This window comes from Pituophis catenifer, unplaced genomic scaffold, assembly GCF_029215685.1.
Source record: "Pituophis catenifer annectens isolate HBS135680 unplaced genomic scaffold, rPitCat1.0.hap2 SCAF_8, whole genome shotgun sequence".
NCBI lineage: Eukaryota > Metazoa > Chordata > Lepidosauria > Squamata > Colubridae > Pituophis > Pituophis catenifer.
Genome location: NW_027256888.1, coordinates 81,207,821 through 81,234,220, shown reverse-complemented (window position 1 = coordinate 81,234,220; position 26,400 = coordinate 81,207,821). Strand labels below are relative to the sequence as shown.

Here is a 26,400-nt window from a genome sequence, read left to right as displayed (position 1 = left end):
ATAGAATCCTATTAAATCCACAAGTCAACGAGAGATCAAGAGTTTTGTTTGCACATAAAGAAGCTGCATGTTCTACAAGCTGTCCTCGACTTACGACCACAATTCAGCCTAAGTGAGACATCTGTTAAGTCAATTTTGCTCCATTTTATGACTTTTCTTGCCACAGCTGTTAAGTGAATCCCTGCAGTCATTAAGTGAGTCACACGGTTGTTAAGCGAATCTGGCTTCCCCAATGACTTTGCTAGTCAGAAAATGGCGAAAGGGGATTGCACGATCCCGGGATATTGCAACCCGTCATAAATAGAGGAGTCAGTTGCCAAGAATCTGAATTTTGAGCGCCTGGCCATGGGGATGCTGCAAATGGTCACAAGTGTGAAAAACGGACATACCGGTAAGTCCCTTTTCGGAGTGCCCTTGTAACTTTGAACCGTCACTAAACGAACGGTTGTTAAGTCGAGGCCTACCTGCCTTGGGGAACATTCCTCACCTGCAAAGCTTGTCGACCAAGTGATGTTAAGGTTGAAGTTTTTCGAAGCGTTGATAAACATGTCCAGGTCCCTGTTTTGCTGGTTATGAGAAAATAAAGGGAGAAAGAGGAGTTAACGGCTTAAGCATCAGGCAACTTCTATACCAGGGGTGGGCAACTATGGCCCTTTTATGGCTTGTGGACTTCAACTCCCAGAATTCCTGAGCCAGCCATGTTAGCTCAGGAATTCTGGGAATTGAAGTCCACAAGTCATAAAAGGGCCATAGTTGCCCACCCCTATTCTATACAAAACAGTTGGCTATTCCCTTTCAGTCTTTGGCAGCCAAAAGAGCCAATGCAATCCGAAGTTGCATTCACAGAGGGGATACGATCAAGATCAGGTGAGGTACTACTACCACTCTCTAAAGCCTTTGCAAGGCCACACTTGGAATCCTGCATCCAGTTTTGGTCCCCACACTATAAAAAAGATGTGGAGACTCTAGAAAGAGTGCAGAGAAGAGCAATAAAGAGGACTAGGGGACTGGAGGATAAAACATACGAAGAACGGTTGCAGGAACTGGGCCTGGCTAGTCTAGGGAAGAGAAGGACCAGGGGAGACAGGAGAGCAGTCTTCCAATATTGGAGGGGCTGCCACAGAGAGGAAGGGGGTCAAGCTATTCTCCAAAGCACCCAAAGGCCAGAGAAGGAATAATGGATGGAAACTGATCAAGGAGAGATTCAACCTGGAAATAAGGAGAAATTTTCTGACAGTGAGAACAATCAACCGATGGAACTGAAGTTGCCTTCGGAAGTTGTAGGAGCTCCATCACTTGAGACTTTCAAGAAGAGACTGGACTGCCCTCTGTCAGAAATGGTGTAGGGTCTCCTGCTTGGGTGGGGGGGGGGGGTTGGACTAGATGACCTACAAGGTCCCTTCCAACTCTGTTAATCTGTAATCTTCTCTGGTTTAAAAACATACCTTTCGCTTCTGAAATTGTGATTTATAATCCATAGGAATAAACTTACATCACTCTGCAGAACTCTACCTAGATCAGTGTTTCTCAACCTTGGTAGCTTGAAGATGGGTGGACTTCAACTCCCAGAATCCCCCAGCCAGCAGCGCTGGCTGGGGGATTCTAGGAGTTGAAGTCCACCCATCTTCAAGCTTCCAAGGTTGAGAAACACTGACCTAGATGAATACATAGCATCAGAAACCCAACCGCCTTTCACAATTCTGTTGTCTAATATTTCTACACAATAGACAGAAGAAACAACTGCGATGCCCAGTTGACAGATCTTACCAACCTCTTCGGGTGTCGCCACGAAATTGATTGCGGTGTAATAGCGGTCGTCTTCTTGGGAGAGACTGAAAGTGAACTGATAGTCGATGAGAAGGGTATCTACAAGGAAGCGTAACAAGAGAGAGTTAGCAGATACCTTGGAACAGGAGTCCCCGACTTACGACCGCAAACTGAGCCCCAAATTTCTGTTGTTAAGGGAGAGTTGCTCCCCATCGGACGATCTTTCTTGCCCCCGCTTGTTAAGGGAATCACTGCAGTTGTTAAGTGAGGAACAAGGTAGTTAAAGGGAATCTGGCTTCCCCGTTGATTCTGCTCAGCAGAAGGTCACAAAAAGGGAAATCACGTCAGCCCGGGAACACTGCTATCGTCGTAAATACGAATCCGTTTCCAAGTGCCTGAATTATTATGTGGCCACGGGGGTGCTGCAACCATCGTGTGAAAAATGGGTGTTAAGTCACTTTTTTTTCCAGTGCCGGATGGATGGATGGATTGATTAATTAATTATTTATTAATTAATTAAATTTCCACGCCGCCCATCTCGCCTACAAGGTCACTCTGGGCAGCTTACAAACGATAGAAACAGGTCAACAATAATAAAGATTAAAAGATTAAAACGAACCAACATTAAAATCTTATTAAAGGCTGCGCTAAGACATTCTAATTGTGTGTTGTTTTAATCTTTTAATAACTTCTTTTTAATGGTTTTATAACCCATAAGCCGCCCAGAGTCATGGTGTAGGAGAGATAGGCGGTGGCATTAACATTTAATCAGTAAATAAATAAAACAAAGATTAAATCAACTTGCTGAGGAGGCCTGGTGGCGCAGTGGTTAGAGTGCAGCATCGCAGGCTAATTCTGCCAACTGCCAGGAATTCGATCCTGAACGGCTCAAGGTTGACTCAGCCTTCTGTCCTTCTGAGGTCGGTAAAATGAAGAGCCAGATTGTTGGGAGGCAAGAGGCTGAGTCTGTAAACCCCTGAGAGAGGGCTGGAAAGCACTAACGGGTGGTACAGGTAGTCCTGGACTTACAGTTCATTTAGTGACCGCTTGAAGTTATAACGGCACCGAAAAAAGCAACTTAGGACCGTTTTTCACACTTACGACCGTCGCAGCATCCCCGTGGTGTCACGTGATCAAAATCCAGAGGCTTGGCAACTGACTCATATTTATGACGGTGGCAGTGTCCCCGGGGTCACGTGATCTCCTTTTGCGGCCATCTTACAAGCAAAGTCAAGGGGGAAGGCACTTGACAACCGTGTTACTAACTTAACAAAGACAACGATTCACTTAACGACTGTGGCAAGAAAGGTCGTAATATGGGGCAAAACTCACTTAACCAATGTTCCGCTTAGCAACCTAAACGTTGGGCTCGATTGCGGTCGTAAGTTGAGGATTCCCCCTGTATTCTGTTTAGTAGAAGAAAGCCACTGAAAGAGCTTTCAATAATCTAGCAACGGCGAGCACCGTGTTTAATCTCTTTTCATGGGCTGATGCTATCCGAGACACGGACAGAATGCCGATTAAGGATGGAGCCCGACTTTGGGGGGGGGGGATGGGGGGGAAGTTGGGGGGGGAACTCGGCCCCATCAGGACCGGACATCCTCTGGATTTCTGGGATTGCCACCTTCTCCTTAAGGCCAGTTTGTTTTCGCAGGCATTTAATTTCTCCGGCGAGCGCTTTTTTTTTTTTTTTAAATTCCGTTTATATCTGGCGTTCTCTTTCCATTTGAGCCTCTAATTGGTTTTTAATGTGTCGTTTGATCGCGGGAAATTGGGTTTGGCGCGCACGGATGAGATTAAAAAGGGGGAACGAAAGGATGGCCGAGCAAACAAAACACTAGATATCGCTGTTAAGGGGGAAATGGCTTGGTCTGTTTTACTTTTAAGAGCCTTCTGATTTAAAAAATGTTCAATCTGTGTTCAATTTGCCTACAGTTTGGAAACTCTTAAACTGGGTTTGCAGGCGTTGTGCGGTGTTGACCGAGGCCTAAACCTCCTTGGGAGAAGGAATCCTGCCAAATTTGCCTCCAGTTTTTAGAGCTACATGTAGTCCTCGACTTACGACCACAACTGAGCCCAAAATTTCCATTGTTAAGCGAGACAGTTGTTCAGCGAATTTCGCCCGATTTTACAACCTTTCTTTAAGCGAACCGCTGCAGTTCATAAGTGAGAAACTTATGGTTGTTAAGTGAATCTGTCTTTCCCCGTTGACTTTGCTTGTCAGAAGGTCGCAAAAGGGGATCACGTGACCGTCATAAATATGAATCAGTTGCCAAGCACCTGAATTTCGATCACGTGACCGAAGGGGATGCTGCAATGTGAAAAATGGTCGTACGTCGCTTTTCTAAGTGCTGTTCTAACCAGTCACTAAACAAACCGTTGTTAAGTCAATGAGTTGTAGTTGATCACCAAGATCATCAGAGGAGATCCTGTCACTTAAGATTGAAAGCAGCTGAAGAGCTTTGCATGAGGGAGACATTTTCCACAGTGAAAGGTTTAGGTCTAGACTGATGTTTCTTCTACCATGGCAACTTGAAGATGTGCGGACTTCAACTTCAACTCAAGTGTTGTACCTTATGATTCTTGATGAACGTATCTTTTCTTTTTATGAACTCCGAGAGCGTATGCACCAAGACAAATTCCTTGCGTGTCCAATCACACTTGGCCAATAAAGAATTCTATTCTATTCTATCTTCAAGTTGCCACAGTTGAAGAAACACCAATCTAGAATGTGCCGGATGACAACTTACATCTTTGCCTGGGCCTTGCCGGGACAAAAATTGCACACAAAAATCCCCCCCCCCCGTCCCGCCGCCAACAATTTTACCATCTCTTAATAAATATCTTTGTATTGGGGAGAAGATATTAATCTATTGGAGCTCCATCCGCACTTCAAGGATTACAGTGAACATAACCTATCTGTCTGTCATTTCTATCATTATCTATCTATCTATCTATCTAAATATCTATCTATCTAAATGTCTATTCATCCATCCATCCAAATGTCTTTCTATCTAAATATCTAAATATCCAAATATTCATCCATCCATCCATCCATCCATCCATCTACCCATCTATCCAACCATCTATCCAACCATCTATCCATCTATCTAAATATCTATCTAAATATCCAAATATCCATCTATCCATCCATCTAAATATCTATCTATCTATCCATCGATCCATTGATCTATCCATCTATCTAAATATCCATCTATCTAAATATCTAAATATCTAAATATCCATCCATCATCTATCTAAATATCCAAATATCCATCCACCTTTCCATCCATCCATTCATCCACCCATCCATTGATCTATCCATCTATCTAAATATCCATCTATCTAAATATATAAATATCCACCCATCCATCCATCCATCCATCCATCCATCCATCCATCATCTATCTAAATATCCAAATATCCATCCATCTTTCCATCCATCCATCCATCCAAATATCTATCTAAATATCCAAATATCCATCCATCCATCCATCCATCCCTTTCCATCCATCCATCCAAATATCTACCTATCTAAATATCTATCCATTCATCCAAATATCTGTTTATCTATCTAAATATCCAAATTTCCCTCCCTCCCTCCCTCCCTCCACCCATCATCTAAATATCTATCTGTCTGTCTGTCTGTCTGTCTGTCTGTCTGTCTGTCTACCTATATCTATGTATCTAAATCAATATCTCTCTCTCTCTCTCTCTCTCTCTCTCTCTCTCTCTCTCTCTCTCATATCTATCTAAATATCTATAAAAATTTATATGGCCGCCCACTCCCTCTCAGTGTCTGAGTGTTATTTTATAAAAATAAAAAACCCAACATACCCAGAATAAAAACAATCATCCCCTTCCTTTTACTTGAAAGCAGGTGAAGGGAGGAAGGAAGACAGACAGATAAAAGGAACTAGCAGAGACCTTCGCTCGGTGACCTTGACAAAAAGCTCCAGAGAGAGAACATTCAAAACGGCAACAACGCACGTCTCTTCCTGCCTCTTCCCTGGTCTGCTGCTAGATCACTTGATCTATAAATCCCAAACAGGCCAAAGAAATGTAATTTCCACTCACAGTAGCAGGTTCCTTTGAGAGGGTTACCCTGGTATCGATTCTCGACTTCACACCTGGAGGAAAAAAGCATTAAAAGAATTGGCCTCTGGTCGTAATTCTTTCCTCTACACGAAACTTTTATTTCTCTACTTGATTTGTACGTCCCAGGAACAATCTGGAATAGCAGCAGAGTTTTTTTGGAAGTAGATAAAAGCCAAGTAGATAAAAGTAGATAAAAGCCAAGGACTTCCTGATACAGGAAGTCCCTGGCTTACACCCCCCCCCCCGCAACATTTCCATTGCTAAGCAAGGCAGTCGTTAAGTGAGTTTCGCCCCGCCTTCTTGCCACAGTTGTTACCCTGTTTCCCCCAAAATAAGACATCCTCTGATAATAAGCCCAATCGGGCTTTTGAGCGCATGGCAATAAGGCCAAGCGCTTATTTCAGGGTTCAAAAAAATATAAGACAGGGTCTTATTTTCGCGGAAACATGGTAAGCGGATCACTGCAGTTGTTCAGTGAATCATGTGGTCGTTAAGCGAATCTGGCCTCCTTCCGCCATGGTCGGGGGTCACATGCACCCCGTCATAAATACGAGTCAGTTGCCAAGCGTCTGAATTTCGACTACATGACCATCGGGATGCAGCAACCGTCGAAACTGGGAAAAACAGTTGTAAGTCGCTTTTTTTCTGTGCTGTCGTAACTTCGAACAATCACTAAACAAACAGTTGTAAGGCGAGGACTGCCTTGATTGAGCGGGAGCTGTCTAAACACACACATAAACACACAAGCACAGAGGTCTTCAAACTTGGCCGCTTTAAGACTGGTGGACTTCGACTCCCAGAATTCTCCAGCCAGCATAGCTATGCTGGCTGGAGAATTCTGGGAGTCGAAGTCCACCAGTCTTAAAGTGGCCAAGTTTGAAGACCTCTGCACAAGCGTATCCAGTTCTCATTCTGCTACCTGTTGTTTTCTTGCAACAAAGCCTTCGGGAGAACCCCGTTTTCTTGGTTACCGTTAGGGAAGCTGACATAATACAATATTATCTCATGAAATTTAGCTGCAGAAGTGCAATGAATCCTGCGCTGGCTATATTTCGATCCCTCACCAAACGGGAGAACGACGAAGGCCGGGTAGGAAGCGAGGTTGGGCGAAAAGGAAGAACGCTTTTCCACGCCTGTCCCGAAAAACTCTTGAATTACGAAAGGCCTTCTCACCCAGCTCCCCAAACACGACCAACCCTCTGAAGCTAACTCAATTATTCCTTTATTAGGAATGCCGGCAGCCCCGGCAAAAAGTTGCTCTCTCACCGCAGGCTAACAAGTCCGTCTGGCAGGGAGACGAATAGTTGTCTGCCACATCTATTCATCTCCGCCCCCTGCCTTTTATCTCCAGAGCTAGGGTGGGGTTTTGCTAGCAGCAATGGCTCTTCTGTCCCAAGGACCGGCCCATACATTTCCACTGTTCTCCTCTCCTCTTGCCTTCTGTGCATCAGGCACTGGACCCAGCTGTTCCTCCTCTTCCTCATCAGCCACCTCCAGACCTGGGGGCTGTTGACTCTCCATCTGGGGGCTGACGGACGGCTCAGGCTCCTCCTCTGTCTCTCTCTCTCTGCCACCTCCATTCCCTCTTCCCCCTCGGTGACCCTGATGCTAACCCTGACTCCCACCCTGCCTCCTCATCCGATTCGGCTGCTGGAGGTGTTGGCGGCCGACAGGCCACGACAAAACGGAACTTAGGAAAGGGAGCAGCGATGGGTGCTTAGGAGGTTTTCAAAAAATAGCCTGAACAACCATTTAACCAGGACGGTATAAGGTCTCCTGCCTTGAGCAAGAGGGGTTGGACTAGATGACCTCTGAGGTGCCTTCCAGTCCTAACGATTCTGTGTTGTATGAGCAGGGAAGGGACTGATCTTTCGGCTGAAGCAAAATCACTCGCACGGCACAGCTAGGCTGATCCGATCCTTCTGGGATTTCCCGTCAATTTACTTTAGGGTGAAGGAAGATGCAGAATTTCGCCATGAAAGTCGTACAACGCGCAAATAACTTCGGAGGCTACCTGTGTTAACTCTGGCAGGCGATAAGGAGATTGCGCAATCAACTTTTTTAAAAAACAGGGCCTCTGTAACCACTGGGGTCTGTCCTGGTGCAGAATAACAAAGTTGGAAGGGACCTTGGAAGTCTTCTAGTCCAACCCTCTGCTCAAGCAGGAGACCCTGTAGAATGTTAGACAAGTGGCTATAACTATATCAGACAAATGGTTGTCCAGTCTCTTCTTAAAAACTTCCAGTGTTGGAGCACCCACAACTTCTGGTGGCAAGCTGTTCCACTGGTTAATTGTTCTAACTGTCAGGAAATTTCTCCTTTGTTCTAAGTTGCTTCTCTCCTTGATTAGCGTCTGTCCGTTGCTTCTCCTCCTGCCTTCTGGTGCTTTGGATAATAGGTTGACCCCCTTCCTCTCTCCTATAGCCCCTCAAATACTGGAAAACTGCTATCAGGTCCCCCCTAGTCCTTCTCTTCATTAGGCTAAACGTGGCCAGTTCCCTTAGCAGCAGCTTATGGTGCACACAACGACTGCCGTATCTTGACAGTCACAGCACATCCACCCTGTTCCCTTGCATTTCAGGAGGTGTCCTGTGGATATGAAAAAATACACAATTTCTTCTAAGGGTAGAGGAAGCTATAAAGCGGATTAAATAACCCTCTGTGACAGCCCTTCAAATATTGGAAGGCTGCTATCATATCACTGCTGGTCCTTTTTTATTATTATTATTATTATTAAACTTCGGTAGGCATACCCGATGCCTGGTCTGCTTTCTTGTTTGAAAAGTTGGGGGTGATAGTTGGCCATACGTTTATCCAGGTGGCGTTTTGGAATCTTGAGATCTCTCAGCTTGCTTATTTTCTCACAGATCTTTCGTTAGCCAAAGTAGGTAACAACATCAGTGCTAGAAGGGAGTGGGGTTTGCAGAGTGGAAAAAAAAGGAGAAGTGGGGAGGTTAAAGGAGGAGGAGGAGGACTGTGATGCTATCTGAGCTTGGCTGTTTTCTTGCAGGCATTTCATGATGCAACTAGGTAATGCCATCAGTGCTATCGGTGTTATTGATTACTGTACTGTTACTGTAGCACTGATGATATAACCTAGTTGGGTCATGAAACGTCTGCTAAAAAAAACAACCAAGCTCAGAGAGCACTAAGGACCCTACAGTCCTCCTCCTCCCCCCACACCCTACTCCTGTGATGGCGAACCTATGGCACACATGCCACAAGTGGCACACGGAGCCATATCTGTGGACACATAAGCGTTGCCCTAACTGAGCTCCAGCGTGCACATGCGCGCCAGCCAGCTGATTTTCGGGCCTTTCAGGCCCACTGGAAGCTGGGAAACGAGCTGTTTCCGGCCTCCGGAGGGCCTCTGGGGAGGTGGGGAAGGCCATTTTTGCCCTGTCCAGGCTCCAAGAAAGCCTCTGGAGCCTGGGGAGGGCGAAAAAACAGGCCTACCGGGCCCACCGGTAACCTTTTCGTTGTCGCGTGACAAAACTGGGAGTGTGGAGGGGTCGTGCGCACATGCGCGGGGGCACTGAATTATGGATGTGGGCACGCTCGCGCGCAACCCTCCCGTGCTACCCTCGCTTTTGGCACACGACGGGAAAAAGGTTAGCCATCACTGCCCTACTCCCTTCTAGAACTGATGATGTAACCTAGTTGGGTCATGAAACGTTTGCTAAAAAAAACAACCAAGCTCAGAGAGCACCAAGAACCCTACAGTCCTCCTCCTCCTCCCGCACCCTACTCCCTTCTAGAACTGATGATGTAACCTAGCTGGGTCATGAAACGTCTGCAAAAGAAAAAAAAAAAGCCAACCAAGCTCGGAGAGCACCAAGGAGACCCTCATTTCATCCCACAGCTAAATATTCCCCTTTATTGGCCCTCAGATCACCAAGGGCAGACGGGCACAGAGTCAGGGGCTACCCAAGTGTTTTCCAAGAATGGCACTCACAGTTGGCATTCTTCTCCTTTGATCCCTTTGGTTGTGCAGAAACATTTCCCGGTGTTGGTGTTGCAGATGGAAGCGTGGCCGTTGCACTTGCAGGCTGGAAGAGAAAAAGGCATTTCCCACAAAAATCAATGCAAATTTTTTTTCGTAAAGGAGTCAGTTAAGTTTCACGCAAATCAGGCAGGCGGAGAGCTTTTCCGGATTTTCTCCGGCAATGCGGAGGAGAGTCCTCAACTTACGACCACAATTGAGCCCCGACATTTTTGTCGCTAAGCCAGACGGTAGCTAGGTGAGTTCCGCCCCGTTTTGCGACCTTTTCCTGCCGCAGTTGTTAAGCGGAGCACCACAGTTGTTAAGGGGGATCTGGCTCCCCCGTTGACTTTGCTTGTCAGGAGGTCCCAAAAGGGGATCGCGTGATTCCCCCGGGACACTGCAACCATCATTAACGTGGGTCAGTTGCCAAGGGTCTGAATTTTGATCATGTGACCCCAGGGACAACGCAACGGTCGTAAAGGTGAAAAAGTCGCAAGTCCCTTTTTTCAGTGCCGTTGTAACTTTGAACGGTTACTACAGGAACTGTTGCAAGTCGAGGACTACCTGTAGAAAAGACAGGGTGTTTCTCCTCTTAAGCAGAAATGCAGGAAAACGCGGGATGGGCACGTTTAGCAACCCAGATCTGAATGGGAAAAGGCAACCGAGATATTAGAAGCCTTGGTAGTACAGTGCTCTAAGGCACCCTGTTATTAAGACCAGCTGCCTGCAATTACTGTAAGTTCGAATCTCACCAGGCTCAAGGTTGACTCAGCCTTCCATCCTTTCTAAGCTAGGTGAAATGAGGACCCAGTTTGTGGGGGCAATAAGCTGACTTTGTATAAATATACAAAAGTATGAAGGCTATTGCTTAGCGCATTGTAAGCCGCCCTGAGTCTCCGGAGAAGGGCGGCATATAAATCAAATTAAAAAAAAAAAAGAATATTAGAATAAACAGAGTTGGAAGGGACCTTGGAGGTCTTCTAGTCCAACCCCCTTCCTAGGCAGGAAACCCTACACCACTTCAGACAAATGGTTGTCCAATCTCTTCTTAAAAACTTCCAGTGTTGGAGCATTCACAACTTCTGGTGGCAAGCTGTTCCACTGATTAATTGTTCTCACTGTCAGGAAATTTCTCCTTAGTTCTAAGTTGCTTCTCTCCTTGATTAGTTTCCACCCATTGCTTCTTCTCCTGCCTTCAGGGGCTTTGGAGAATAGCTTGACTAGCTTGAGAGGGTTCAGAGCATGTGGTGGGAAGAAGGCACTTTGCCTTCTTCCCACCACAGACAGACAGACAGAGAGAGGGGGGGGGGGAGAGAGAAAGAGAGAAACACAGAAACAGAGAGAGACAGAGAGGGAGGGAGAGAGGGAGGGAGAGAGGGAGACAAACACACAGAGACAGAGAGGGGAGGAGAGACAGAGAGACAGAGACAGACAGAAGGAGGGAGGGGCAGAGAGAGACAGAGACACAGAGAGAGACAGAGACACAGAGAGAGAGAGGGAGGGAGAGAGAGACAGGAGAGAGGGGCAGACAGAGACAGACAGACAGAAAGAGAGACAGAGAGAGGGGGAGAGAGAGAGACAGACAGAAGGAGAGAGGGGCAGAGAGAGAGATAGACAGACACACACACACACACACAGAGAGAGAGAGAGAGAGAGAGAGAGAGAGAGAGAGAGAGAGGGAGAGGGAGAAGGAGGGGGGATTTAGTAGAGGGGTTGTCTGTAGACGTAATAGCATTCTTCCTGTTGGTCAAGGTCAGGGCGATCCTGCATCTGGAGAAGGAGTGGTCGGAGTAAGGTCTCGAGATCGGATGGCAGTTGATTGGAGCAGGTGATCGACTGAGGAGTGAGGGGATGATTTTGGGGGTTTTGACTTACTGAGAGAGAGAGGGGGAGAGACAGAAGGAGAGAGAGGGGCAGAGAGACAGAGACAGTGAGACAGAGAGAGGGGGAGACAGAGAGAGGGGGGAGAGAGAGAAAGAGAGAGACACAGAAACAGAGAGAGAGAGACAGAGAGACAGAGAGGGAGGGAGAGAGGGAGGAAGAGAGGGAGACAAACACACAGAGACAGAGAGAGACAGAGAGGGGGAGAGAGACAGAGAGAGACAGAGACAGACAGACAGAGAGAGGCAGAGAGAAAGGGGAGAGAGAAAGAGAGACAGAGAGAGAGACAGGAGGAGGGAGGGGCAGAGAGAGACAGAGACACAGAGAGACAGAGACACAGAGAGAGAGAGGAAGGGAGAGAGAGAGACAAGAGAGAGGGGCAGACAGACAGACAGAAAGAGAGACAGAGAGAGGGGGAGAGAGACAGACAGACAGAAGGAGAGAGGGGCAGAGAGAGAGAGAGACAGAGACACACACACACACACACACACAGAGAGAGAGAGAGGGGGGGTAGGAGGGGGGATTTAGTAGAGGGGTTGTCTGTAGACGTAATAGCATTCTTCCTGTTGGTCAAGGTCAGGGCGATCCTGCATCTGGAGAAGGAGTGGTCGGAGTAAGGTCTCGAGATCGGATGGCAGTTGATTGGAGCAGGTGATCGACTGAGGAGTGAGGGGATGATTTTGGGGGTTTTGACTTACTGAGAGAGAGAGGGGGAGAGACAGAAGGAGAGAGAGGGGCAGAGAGACAGAGACAGTGAGACAGAGAGAGGGGGAGACAGAGAGAGGGGGGAGAGAGAGAAAGAGAGAGAGACACAGAAACAGAGAGAGACAGACAGAGAGACAGAGAGGGAGGGAGAGAGAGAGGGAGGGAGAGAGGGAGACAAACACACAGAGACAGAGAGAGACAGAGGGGGAGAGAGAGAGCGAGACAGAGACAGACAGAAAGAGAGAGACAGAGAGAAAGGGGAGAGAGAAAGAGAGACAGAGAGAGAGACAGGAGGAGGGAGGGGCAGAGAGAGACAGAGAGAGACAGAGAGAGACAGAGAGAGACAGAGACACAGAGAGAGAGAGGGAGGGAGAGAGAGAGACAGGAGAGAGGGGCAGACAGAGACAGAGAGAGAGAGGAGAGAGGGGCAGAGACAGAGAGACAGAGACAGAGACAGAGAGAGAGAGAGGCAGAGAGAGACAGAAGGAGAGGGGGCAGAGACAGAGAGACAGAGACAGAGAGGGAGAGGGAGAGAGAGAGAGAGAGAGAAAGAAATGTTCCTTTCTTCTCAGAAGTCGTGACTTTGATTTGCAAAAGTTGTCAGCCCTCAAGGCTGCAGAGATAAGCTTTTAAGTGCGTCACCAACACCTGCCAGAACAAAAATCTCAGAAAACAGGGGAGGCTAAATTGCGAAACAGCCCACGGGCGCATTATATCAACACGGGCACCCCCGTCGCAGCCCCGAGGCTAATCCGAGCAAATGTCTGTTATCGTGAGTTTGGCTCCACCTTGCGACTTTCTCTGCCGCAGTTGTTAAGTGAATCACTGCAGTTGTTACATTAGGAACACGGTTGTTAAGTGAATCTGGCTTTCCCCATGGACTTTACTTGTCGGAAGGTCCCAAAAAGGGGATCGCGTGACCCCGGAGACCCTGCGATTGTCATAAATAGGAACCAGTTGCCAGGTGTCTGAATTTTGATCGCACGGCCACGGGGACGCAGAATGGTCTTAAGTGTGAAAAACGATCCGAAGTCACGAAGTTTTGTTCAGTGACGTTGTAACTTTGAATGGTCACGAAATGAACTGCCGTTAAGTCGAGGACTACCTGTATCCAGGGACTACCTTGGTGTTGTCTGCGCTTGGTGGTTTTCTTGCAGACGTTTTATTACCGAACTAGGTAACGTCATCCATGCGTTACCTACTTGGGTCATGAAATGTCTGCAAGAAAACCACCAAGCTCAAAGACCACCAAGGACTCTGTTAGGAAATGATTATTACCTACATTGTTGGGTTGGCAATATATAAACCCTCAATACAGCTTTAAGACTGCTGTATTGCATCATACTGTCTCCTGATTGGTTAGCTCTGTGGCCAATCCCCTTAAGAGGGAGCTTGAAACATGGTTTGTTTCTCTTTGCTATTCTGTATCCCTGTATGCTACTGTTTGCAAATCCAGAAGAACTGTTTATTGTGAATGACTACGACAACTGGTAAGAAGACTTTGTTATTGGATTATGACCTGGACTGTTGTTTTGCTATCTCCTGCTTTATATGTGTATGACCTGGACTGTTTATTGGACTGTGCCTTATCTGTGTGTTGACTGTGTTTATTCGTAACTACTCTCAATCGCTTTCGTGTGCACACCCTTGCTACTCAAGGGTTACTCTGCGAATTCCTTAACAGACCCCACAATTTAACCCTGAGCTATAAAAATAATCTCTTCAAAAGGTAAGGACCTCAGAGCATCTCAAATAGGATTAGATTTAGGTTTAGATCTGGGCTTTGACGCGGCTATTTCAGAACCCGCCATTCTCTTTTTCCTAGCTATTCCTTGGTGGATTTGCTGGAAAGTTGAGAGGTATCAGGACGATGTTGCGAAGTCCACTTTGCGTTGAGCTTCCATCTTCTGACAGATGGTCTCACGTTATTCTATTTAGTTAGCTCCGAACTAATTCATCTCTAAAGCAGTATTGGTATTCAGCCGGTTCTATCCGGTTCGGGTGAATCGGTAGCGCCCGCTGCAGGAAGCTCCGCCCACCCGCTCCGGACGTCATCACGTCCTGTTTTTGATGCTCTCCACATGCGCAAAAGGCTCTCACGCGCTCACATTTGCGAACCGGTAGCGAAGGTAAATGAATACCACCCCTGCTCTAAAGGTAAGAATCTGTAGAGATTTTCTGTCATCCAGGTCATGGTTGTCCCAAGGTGCTTTTTTTTTTTTTTTTTTTTTTTTTTTTTATTTATATGCCGCCCTTCTCCGGAGACTCAGGGTGGCTTACAATGTGCTCAGCAATTTTTCAGCAATTTTTCAGGAGGCAACTGGATTTTCTGATTTTTTTTTCTTCTGAAGAGGTTTCACTTCTCATCCAAGAAGCTTCTTCAGCTCAGACAGGATAGCGGGTAAGGTTTTCCTGTTAGTCATGTCCTACTTTAAGGCATCATGCTCATCTCGTTTCTCTCCCGAGGGAGCCAACGTTGTCCAAAGACAATTCCCGTGGTCACGTGGCCAGCAGGACTCTATGCCGAGGCACACAGAACCGCTGTGACCTTCCCACCGAAGTGGTACCTATTTATCTACTCGCATTTGCCTGCTTTTGAACTGCTAGGTGGGCAGGAGCGGAGGAGGCCAGGACGGGAGCTCACCCCGTCTTGTGGTGCTTGGGTCTCGAACCCAGGCTGTCGGCTCTCCATCTGACCAGCCCAGCGTCTTTAACCAACTGAGCCATCTGGACTAAAACTAGTCCTTCTCAAGAGTAAAAGGACTGAGTCAGTTTGCTGGTTTTAGGAACTGGGAGTTTGCTGGGGTTTTTTTAGGGACTGGCACGACAGAGTTGTTGTGGTTTTTTTTTTTTTCAAAACGGGGTCACTGCAGCTTGTCTTTTGAGGTTATAAACCACCACAGCAACAATTTTGCTTGTTTCTTTTTTTTTTTTTTTCCTCCCCTCTACAGTTAATGACTGTGAGTAAGCTATTTTAAGAGGCTTTTCTGCCTGAGAAGCAAAACGGCCTGCAGGACAGGGATTCTTAACAAGGTATGCTGTGCGAACCTCTCCTCTCCCCGAGACGTCGCTATCAATTTGATCAGGGAAGGAAAGCATGCATTCCTCCTTAATTAAATTACGCACAGGCAGACAATAGCTGGCCCATCTTTTTCAGAGCGAGCAAAGGACTCTCGGAGACAGGCAAACAATGGTTAGGCACCAAAAATAACAGGTTGACAAGCAGCCAGCTTTCGGTCCCTGGTGGAACCGTGCCCTCCCTCCGAGCCTCTTCACCGGCGGAGCGAAAATCAAGGGCACATAAATAAGCAATGCCGTGGGCGTAACATTAGACACATTTCCTCAATCCCACCTAATTTCATCGAGAATTTCTTGGCCCGGCATCTTAAATTATTGAGTAGGGAACACAGGCGCCCCTTGATTACCGCTGCCTGCAAAGAGCATCACGACGGCCAGGTGGGAAAGGTACAATTGTTTGGCGCTGGTCTGCAATCAAGAGGAGAGGAAGGATGGGACTTACGCTGGCAGGTCCCTCCGTTCGTGGGGTCTCCATAGTAACCGGAGATGCACGTCTCGCAGTGTTTGCCCGTGGTCAGGTTCCCACATCGCTCGCAGACGCTCTCGTTGATACATTTGCTGTGCCCGTTACACTGGCAGGCTGGGGACAAAAAAAAAAAAGAAGATGGTTTGTGTCAGTATCTCTCACGGCCACCCAAGTGTCGACTTCTGGAGGCTGCCCCAGTGCTCGGCTTTCTTGACAAGCAAGAACAGGGCCCCCCGAAAAGGAGAGCTGGCCCCGGTTCTGATGAGGCGGGCTCTGCTTTCTAGACTCCAGCTAGGATGAAAGGAATGTCCTACAGCGGTGATGTCCAACCTTGGCAACTTTAAAGATCGGTGGACTCCATCTCTCAAGAGTTCCACGGCCAGCCAACGTCTGAAAATTGGGGAAAGGGATGTGAAGATTTATGCGATGACTGAACTCGTGGGTCGATTCTATTCCAATCAGGCATTGGCTGAAGTAGCTTGGCGCTGTGGCCACATATGGCTTTCCGAGTGTGGGACTCTGAATGGGAGGAGTACGTAGCGCTCTCTGAGCTTGCAGACATTTCATGACCCAACTAGGTAATATCATCAGGGCTAGAAAGGGAGTGGGGTTTGTCTCTGTTAATATACAAGTGGCTTCTCTTGCCAATGTTGGAGAGGGAATGGATTTTCTCTTCGGTGGTTCCTTGATTAGGGGACTCCTTCAATGGGGAACTACCTATTTAGGGAACTTTAGCTGTGGAGTGCTTGGCGTGCTGTCTTGAGTTTGGATGTTTTCATTACCCAACTGCGTGAGATCATCCTTGCTGTGATAACGATACATTAATCAGTAAGATCACTAGCGTGGAGGATGTTACGTAGTTGGGTAGCTAAATGTCTGCACGCAAATAACTAAGATCAGAGAGCACCAAGGGCCCCGACACAGAGGTGAAATTCAGCCGGTTCCTACCGGATCGCACGACACGGTAGTGTTGAGGTCCGCCAGCAGCCTGCGGAACTGGCAGCGGAGTTGGACAGTGAGGAGGCTGGGAAGGATTATGGGCCAGTCCTGGAGTCTGGGGAAGGCTCAGACGAGGGCTCTGCATCGGAGGCAGAGATGGGGCCAGGGTCATCTGGGAGTGAGGTGTGGACTCCGGAGCCTCCAGAGTCGGACAGCAGAGAGGCAGAGGAACAGGAAGATCTTGTTCCTAGTGGACGCATGGGCAGAGCTGCCAGAAGGCAAGAGCAGCTAAAGCAAAAGGGACGACTCGGGAGTAAGGCCAGGAGATGATTGGCCCCTCCCATAAGGCTTAAAAGAGCAGCAACGAGCCCGTTGGGTTCTTTGTAGAAAAACAACATTAATTCCAGTGCTTCTTGTCAGCGTCTCTTGAACTTTGTGGGTTTTTTGCCAAGAAAAGCCTTTGGCAGGTTGTCAAAGACATCAAAGGTTGGTGATAAGGCCGACGGACCGGTTATGAAGAATTTTATTTTGGACTAAGCTGAAAATGAATTAATTCTCAGCTGTTTTAATAAAATAAGTTTGTTGAGGATTGAATTGTGTTTGGTAATCACTATGTGGGCCTCGGTCACAACAGGTAGGGCCAAATATGCGAAGCCCTCCCCCTCCAAGTGGACGTCATGATGTCCCTTTTTCCCGATGATTTTCAACCTCAACATTTGCGAACCGGTAGAGAAGGTAAGTGAATTTCACCCCTGGCCCTGCAGTCTTTTTCCTTGTCCTCCTCCTTGTCCTCCTCCTCCCTCTCCCCATTCCCTACTACCATTGATGATGTTACCTAGTTGGGTCATGAAATGTCTGCAATAAAACAACCAAGCTCAGAGAGCACCAAAGACCCCACAGTCTTTTTCCTCCTCCTCCTCCTCCTCCTCCTCCTCCTCCTCCTCCTCCTCCTCCTCCTCCTCCTCCTCTTATCCACAAACCCTAGCACTGATGATGTTACCTAGCTGGGTAACAAAACATCAGCAAGCAAACAAGTAAGCTCAGCTATCACAGTTCAACCTTGAGCTCCAGAGATTCTCTTTCTCTAGATGCTCCGAATTGGGCCTGGATCCCTGCTTGGCCACCTCGAAAGAGTCCTCTTCAATACCTGGGCACTGGATAAAGGACCAGTTGTATTTGTTCTCCGTCAGGCACAGGCTGGCATCCAGGACGGGGTCTGGGTAGGGTTTTCCCGTTGAGGGCAGGGAGAGCGTTGGCATCTTCATCGGAGCCCTCGAAGAGCCTTCCATGCATCGGCCCTTCCCGGTGTTACTGGGATCCGTGCACCAGCCGCACCCCGGTTGCTCCAGGCAGTGGCTGCAGGTGAAGTAGCCCGAACAGTTTTCAGCTACAGAGAGAAAGCAAAAGAAACGCTCGGCGACGGGAAAGCGTCGGACATACAGGTAGGTCCTCGACTTACGACAGCAATTGGAGCCCCAAATTTCTGTTGTTACACGAGACAGTTGTTAAAGTGAGTTTTGCCCCATTGTATGACCGTTCTGGCCACAGTTGTTAAGTGAATTACTGCAGTTGACAAATCAGTAACCCGGTTGTTAAGTGAATCTTGACTCCCCCGTTGACTTTGCTTGTCAAAACATCTGCGAGAAAACCCCCAAGCTCAGAGAGCACCAAGGACGCATAGTCCTTGTCCTTCTCCTACTCCTCCTCCTCCCTGCAAACCCCATACCCTTGTAGCATTGATGATGTTACCTAGTTGGATAATGAAACGTTTGAAAGAAAACCCCCAACCTCAGAGAACACCAAGGACCCCATAGTCCTCCTCCCCCGCCCTCCTCCTCTTCTACTTCTTCTCTGCAAACCCCACATTCTTCTAGCATGGATGATATTACCTAGTTGGGTCATGAAACGTCTGTAAGAAAACCACCCAGCTCAGAGGGCACCGAGGCACCCTTTGCCCTTCCCTGGATGCCCCCCACCCACCCTTCTGACCCCAGCAAGGAAGAGAGACGGCTCACGTGGACAGCTGCTGACGGTGTGCCATTCCATGCACTGGCCGTAAGGGAAGGAGGCCACGTACGCGTTGGAGTCCACACACTGCTTCTTGTTGCTGCACCACATGCACTCGGAGTTGCTGCTGGTGCATTCGCTGCACGCCGTCCTCAGGCCGCAGGGGGTGCGGCACTGCTTGGCGCTGTGATTGGCTGCAGGGGGGGAGGAGAAAGTCACCAGATGCGGCACGGGGTGAGTGCAAGCGCCTTCTCCCAAACAACTGCAGAGGTCAGGGCGCAAATCAGATGGAAACCTATAAACCATTTTCTGATGGCAGAAATAGACCTGGCGGTCCATTGAGTCTCCCTTTTGAGTTACTCGAAATGTTTATTTCAGGGAGATCAAGGTAGTTCTCAATCTAGTATTAGCCAAGTAATGCAGCTGTAATGAAGACCAAGGACACAGAACATAGAAATTAGAATAATAGGGTTGGAAGGGCGCTTTGGAGGTCCTCTAGTCCAACCCCCTGCTCAGGAAGGAAACCCTATACCCGTGATGGCAAACCTCTGGCACGTGTGCCAGAGGTGGCACGCTGAGCCCTCTCTGTGGGCACACACGCCTTTGCCAGCTGCTCTTCTGGTTTCCGGCGCACACATGCGCGCTGGCTAGCTGGTCTTCGCAAGTGCCGGAGTGCTGGAAAACGACCCAAAATACGCCCCCAAACCAGGCCATTTTTCAGGCCCTTTTCAGGTCTTTTTTTGGGCTGGTTTTCAGCCATTTTGCAGGCCGAAAAACAGCCTGAAAATGGGCTGAAAACAGCCATGAGCAAGCCAGCCAGCTGGTGTTTGGGTTTTCGGCACTCCGGTGTGCACACATGCATGTGTATTCTGGTTTGGGCACTCGGTGCCGAAAAAGTTCGCCATCAGTGCCCTCTACCATTTCAGACAAATGGCTGTCCAGCCTCTTCTTAAAAGCCTCCAGTGATGAAGCACCCAGAATTTCTGGTGGCAAGCTGTTCCACTGATTAACTGTCCTCGCCGTTAGGAAGTTTCTCCTGTAATTCCAGGTTGCTTCTCTCCTGGATTAGTTTCCACCCGTTGCTTCTTGTCCTGCCCTCAGGTGCTTTGGAGAATAGCTTGACACCCCCCCCCCACAAACTCCTCTCTGGGGCAGCCCCTCAAATACGGGAAGACTGCTATCATGTCTCCCCTAGTCCTTCTTTTCTCTAGACCAGCCATATCTAATTCCCTTCGTATGTTTTTTTCTCCTTGATCCTGGGTATGTATTTCTACACCAGTGGTGGGTTTCAAATTTTTTTACTACCGGTTCTGTGGGTGTGGCTCGGTGGGCGTGGCAGGGGAAGGATACTGTAAAATCTCCATTCCCTCCCCACTCCAGGGGAAGGATACTGCAAAATCCCCATTTCCTCCTGATCAGCTGGGACTCGGGAGGCAGAGAATAGATGGGGGCGGGGCCAGTCAGAATTTTTACTACCGGTTCTCTGAACTACTCAAAATTTCTGCTACTGGTTCGCCAGAACTGGTCAGAACCTGCTGAAACCCGTCTGTCAGACTTCGATGCTATCTCAAAATAAATGAACTTCCAAACTGCCAATCTTTAAGGAAATCTTTTCTTTAATTGAGCACAGCAACCGGATCATGACTCGATGCGGACAAGACTGACCTTTTGCCCCCCAATCCCTCCCTTTCTGATCCCCAAATCTCTGCTTCTCATTGGCTATCTTCCAAGTCATTCCCCAGACTTCTTGTCTCGTCATATCACAGGAATGTCTCCCCCCTCCTCATTTCCACGACAACCCGGCTTCAAAGGGATTTAGCAGGCAAAAGTTCAGAGCTTATCTCTCTCCTCTCTATGCCAGCGCTGAGACGCTGACATCCGCCTTTGTTCTACACCCTGCACAAAAAGCTTGGTCCAGGTGGGCCATTGACAACATGAATGAAATTGAACAATGCTTTACCTGGCCTTTCGCAGACGCTGCCGTTGACCAGGTTGATGCAGGTGGCGGCCTTCAGGCCTTGGTTGCTGGGCTCCGCTAAATAGCTGCAGAAGCCGATGTCGCTGGGTTCCCCCGGAAGCCATCGGAGCATGGTGTTGGTAAAGGGAGACATGTCCTCCCAGCACCAGTACGAGACGTTGATCTTCCTCAGTCCCACCCAGGGTGTTAAAGCTTTGGGCTGGGGGTGAGGAGAGGGAGGGAGGGAGGGAGGGAGGGAGAAAAAGAGAGGGAGAGACAAAGAGAGATCAACTAGCTGAACCGTCACTGCAGGGTATCTATGGAGATTCTCAGCCATCCAGGACACAGTTGTCTCAAAGGTGCTTTTCCAAGAGGCAACGGGACTTCCTTGGTTTTTCTTTGAAGACGTTTCGCTTCTCATCCAAGAAGCTTCTTCAGCTCTGACAGGATGGTGGGGGAAGGGAGAATTAATATTCCTTGCAGACAGCTGGTCATTTGCATCCTTTTGAAGAGAGTCCTTGAGGCCACTTGTGAGTTTTTCTGTGTCGTCAGGGTCACCTGAGTGGTGCAAATGGGTCTGGAGCCTTCTTGGATCTGCTGAAAGGACTGAGTTGCCGACCGGAGATAGATGATGTTGTACCCTTCTTCCTCTATTGAGAGAGGGTTGTTCTATTTTGACGTAGATGGCCTCTTGGACCCCCTCTTTCAAACCAGAGGTCCTCTCTGTCCAAAGCAGATGGACTGCTGACTCTCGTCCTCATGGGTTTGTTTTCCTATGTTGTGCCATGCGCATGTGAAGTGGTTGTTTTGTTTCTCCATCAATTTCTCCTGTCTAAAGCACAGTCTTTTCAGCAGTTCCAAGGACACAGATAAACCTCCAAGTGGCCTCAATGACTCTCTAAAAGAATGCAAATGACCAGTTGTCTACATTATAAAACCTTCCATTTCCCACTATCCAGTCAGAGCTGATGAGCTCAAATTTGAACTGTGGGGTCTTTGGTGGTCTCTGAGCTTGGTGGTTTTCTTGCAGACATTTCATTACCAAACTAGGCAACATCAACATTTTTTAAAAGGAGTGGGGTTTGCATGGAGGAGGAGAGAGGGGTCCAAGTAGGTAACATCAGTGCCATCTCCCTCCTTTCTAGCACTGATGATGTTGCCTAGTTGGGTCACGAAACGTCTGCAAAAAAACAACCAAGCTCAGAGAGCATCAAGGACCCCACAAAGTTACTTGGGCTCTAAGTGCTAATTCAGAGATATGTTGTATTTCCATCAGGTCCCACCCACCCAATGGGTATTCCTGAACCCCCAGCTGAAACGTGAGAAGGGGCACAGATCACTCACCGAGGACTGGGTCTTCTGCAGCTCCTTCAGAAGGAATTCCACCTTCTTCTGTGTAGTGAGGGAGGCCAGAGCCGCATTATGGCTCCTGCAAGCCAACTTGGCGTTGTCATAGCTATCTTTAGTGTTGGTGATTCTCAGGCAAGAATTGCCCACCAGGTGCCACGTTGCGCCACAGATGTTTTCTGCAAAATAATCATATATAAAATATATTTATTTATTTATTTTATTTTATTATTTTATTATTTTATTTTATTTTATTTTATTTTATTTTATTTTATTTTATTTTATTATTTTATTTTATTTTATTTTATTTTATTTTATTTTATTTTATTTTATTTATTTTATTTTATTTTTTATTTTATTTTTTATTTTATTTTATTTTATTTTATTTTATTTTATTATTTTATTTTATTATTTTATTTTATTTTATTTTATTTTATTTTATTTTTTTATTTTATTTATTTATTTATTTATTTATTTTATTATTTTATTTTATTTTATTTTATTTTATTTTATTTTATTTTATTTTATTATTTTATTTATTTTATTTTATTATTTTATTTTATTTTATTATTTTATTTTATTATTTTATTTTATTTTATTATTTTATTATTTTATTTTATTTTATTTTATTTTATTTTATTTTATTTTATTATTTTATTATTTTATTTTATTTTATTTTATTTTATTTTATTTTATTTTATTATTTTATTTTATTTTTTTATTTTATTTTATATTATTTTATTTTATTTTATTTTATTTTATTTTATTTTATATTATTTTATTTTATTTTATTTTATTTTATTTTATTTTATTTTATTTTATTATTTTATTTTATTTTATTTTATTTTATTATTTTATTTTAATTTTATTTTATTTTATTATTTTATAATTAAATTTCTATACCGCCCTTCTCCTGAAGGGCTCAGGGCGGTGAACAGCCACAAGATAAAACATATAAATACAAAAATTTAAAATAAGTTAAAAACGAATTAAATAATTTGGCTGAATTTAAAATACCCCATAATTTAAAACAAATTAAAATTTACATTTAAAAAGGGGAGAAGATTTAGGCTTTTATTATTATAAAATAATAACCCACAAATTCCTTTCTTCCTTCCCTGGATGAGTGGATAGGAAAGGGACAATTAGCAAACCACAAATGCAATGTGTGATGGCTAGACCAGCATTTCTCAACCTCAGATGCCTGGACTTCAAGAGTGGGGTGGTGGCCTAGAGGTGGAGCTGTCGCCTCACAATCGGGAGGCTGCGAGTTCAATCCTAGGTAGAGGCAGATATTTCTCTCTCTGGGCACTATGAGAATATATCTGATGAATAAAACTCCGCATTGGCGACAGGAAAGGCATCCGGCCATTAAAACAATCTGCTAGCTCCATTCAGTTGCCCAGACTCCACCCCGCAAGGGGTTGTGGGGTCATTAAAAAGAAGATGATGAGATGCGTGGACTTCAACTGGCTAGGGAATTCTGGGAGATAAAGTCCACACATCTTAAATTTGTCTATCTTTTTGTTATCATTACTAATGTATTTACAGGTAGTCTTCAACTTACATCAGTTCATTTAGTGACTGCTCAAAAATACAACGGCACTGAAAAAAGTGACTTATGCCCATTTTTCACACTGTTGCAGCATCATGTGATCAAAATTCAGCCACTCGGCAACCGACTCATATTTACGACCGTTGCTGTGTCCCTAAGCTCACGTGATTCCCTTTTGTGACCTTCTGACAGGCAAAGGGGAAGCCTGATTCACTTAACAACCGTGCTCCTAACTTGACAACTGCACTGATTCACTTAAGAACTGGGGCAGAAAAGGTCGTAAAATATCTCCCATATCAAATAGTATTGTTCATCTTCCTGCTCTCTTATTTCAAATGTCTATCTACTCATTTCAGCACAGTCCAACATTTTCATAATAATTTCTTCATCGGTAATTATCTTCTCTCCTTTCCAATTTTTGGCAAATACAATTCTGGCCGCTGTTAAAATGTTCACAATTAAGTATTGTAATTCTTTATTAAATGTCTCTGGCTTGATAAAAAAAGTATGGAGATGAGATAGTATATATGAAATGTTTAAATATGTATTTTTAGTTTAAGTAAAGAATAATCGTTATATGAGGAGATTTGGAGAATTGTAAGCACGAAATGATTTTAACCGGTTGAGATGCTGTCTATAATCGTTTGTAAGGATGATATTTTTATGTTATTGTTGTTGTGTTTTCTTTTTTTCTTTTTTTTATTTTATTTTTAATCTAAAATAAAACTTTTTCAAAAAAAAAAAAAGGTCGTAAAATGAGGCAAAGTTCACTTAACGAATGTTTCACTCAGCAGCAAAAGAATTCTGGGTTCAATGGTGGTTGTAAGTCGAGGACTGCCTGTATCTTTTCGTTGTTTCTTTCATTGATCCATTATGTTACTTGTTTGGTGGGTTCACACTCTCATTTCTTCCTTTTTATCGTTGTAAGCAGCCTAGAGAAGCCTCCCGGGCGCGAATGAATTTAACCAATGGCACATGAATAAATAAAAGAAAGCCGAATAAAAAAAAGCTTTGTTGATTTTGCAAAAATAAAAGAGAGGACAGATTGCAAAAAGAAGGCCGCAGCCTTTTTATGTGGGGCTGAAAAGATTCTCAGTGAAATTGGGCGTGGAGGGGGGAGAATTCAAACGGCTCTGCCCCTGTGAGGGAAATCTGCCCACAACCCAAGATGGTCCTCGACTTACGACCCTTCTTTTAGTGACCGTTCGAAGTTACAACAGCACCGAAGTAGTGACCGATGACTTGTTTTTCCACACTTGCGGCATCCCTGTGGTCACGTGATGAAAATTCAGATGCTGGGCAACTGACTCCTATTTACGACGGACACAGTATTCCGGAGGTCACGTGATCCCCTTTTTGCGACGGTCTAACAAGCCAAGTCCATGGGGAAGCCGGATTCACTTCACAAGCGTGTTCCTAACTGACCAGGCCGCGGTGATTCGCTTAGCAACTATGCCGAGAAAGGTCGTACAAGGGAGCCGAATGCGCTTAACCACTGTCTTGCTTAGCGCCGGAAATGTTGGTCATAAGTTGAGGACCTACCTGTAAACAGGTAGGGCCTGGTGGCTCAGTAGACTGATAGCATTGTGATTAACACCAGCTGTCTGCAATTAAAGTAAGATCGAATCTCTCCAAGGCTCAAGGTTGACTCAGCCTTCCATCCTTTCTAAGGTAGGTAAATTGAGGACCCAGATTGTGGGGGCAATAAGCTGACTTTGTATAAATGTACAAAAGTATGAAGGCTATTGCTTAACGCATTGTAAGCCGCCCTGAGTCTCCGGAGAAGGGCGGCATATAAATCAAATTAAAAAAAAAACAAAACAGACCGTCCAAATCTTCTCGGAGGAGACGTGGTTTTCTCTCCCGGGGGAAGATTCTAGAAAGCGTCCACTGGATGCTTTCAAGAAGAGACTGGAGTGCCCTGTGTCAGAAATGATGCAGTAGGGTCTGCTTGGACCCTGGAGGGTTGGACTAGATGACCTATAAGGTCCCTTCCAACTCTGTTAATCTGCAATGTACCGGAAGGGAAAAAAACCTACCCCGGGTGGGGGTGGGGGACGGATGGACAGATGTTAAACGCCAACCTACCAGGCAAAGCGATGCATTCCTGATTCCGGGCTTCCCACTGGCAGTTCTGGTCCAGGCTGCAGCTCTTGCAGCTGGTTTTTTTGTTGCAGTAAAAGGCAGGGTTGTCCTTGGGGCAGCTTTCGAAGGCGGTAATGGGGGTCTGGAAGAAAAAAAAGAAAGAAAACGAAAAAAAATTAAAGTTTTCTTTTAGTCAACTGTTCTGCAACCAGGGGTGATTAATTTGGCCCGGACGCTGAAGAATCTCTAGGTCAGGGGTCTCCAACCTTGGCGACTTGAAGACTTGTGGACTTCAACTCCCAGAGTTCCTCAGCCAGCTTTGCTGGCTGAGGAACTCTGGGAGTTGAAGTCCACAAGTCTTCAAGTCGCCAAGGTTGCTGGCTGAGGAACTCTGGGAGTTGAAGTCCACAAGTCTTCAAGTCGCCAAGGTTGCTGGCTGAGGAACTCTGGGAGTTGAAGTCCACAAGTCTTCAAGTCGCCAAGGTTGCTGGCTGAGGAATTCTGGGAGTTGAAGTCCACAAGTCTTCAAG

The 26,400-nt window shown here is 46.2% G+C and overlaps 1 protein-coding gene across 1 annotated transcript in view; it reads right to left on the bottom strand.

Annotated features, from left to right (window-relative positions):
- Window positions 1–26,400, bottom strand: part of ATRN (attractin) — a 208,776-nt gene that overhangs the window by 91,453 nt on the left and 90,923 nt on the right. Inside the window, 10 exon segments of the mRNA XM_070949103.1 lie at window positions 488–566; window positions 1,772–1,866; window positions 5,845–5,897; window positions 9,821–9,914; window positions 15,957–16,094; window positions 18,067–18,306; window positions 18,935–19,120; window positions 20,887–21,103; window positions 22,228–22,409; window positions 25,874–26,012. Of these exon segments, the coding sequence (XP_070805204.1) occupies window positions 488–566; window positions 1,772–1,866; window positions 5,845–5,897; window positions 9,821–9,914; window positions 15,957–16,094; window positions 18,067–18,306; window positions 18,935–19,120; window positions 20,887–21,103; window positions 22,228–22,409; window positions 25,874–26,012 (1,423 nt within the window).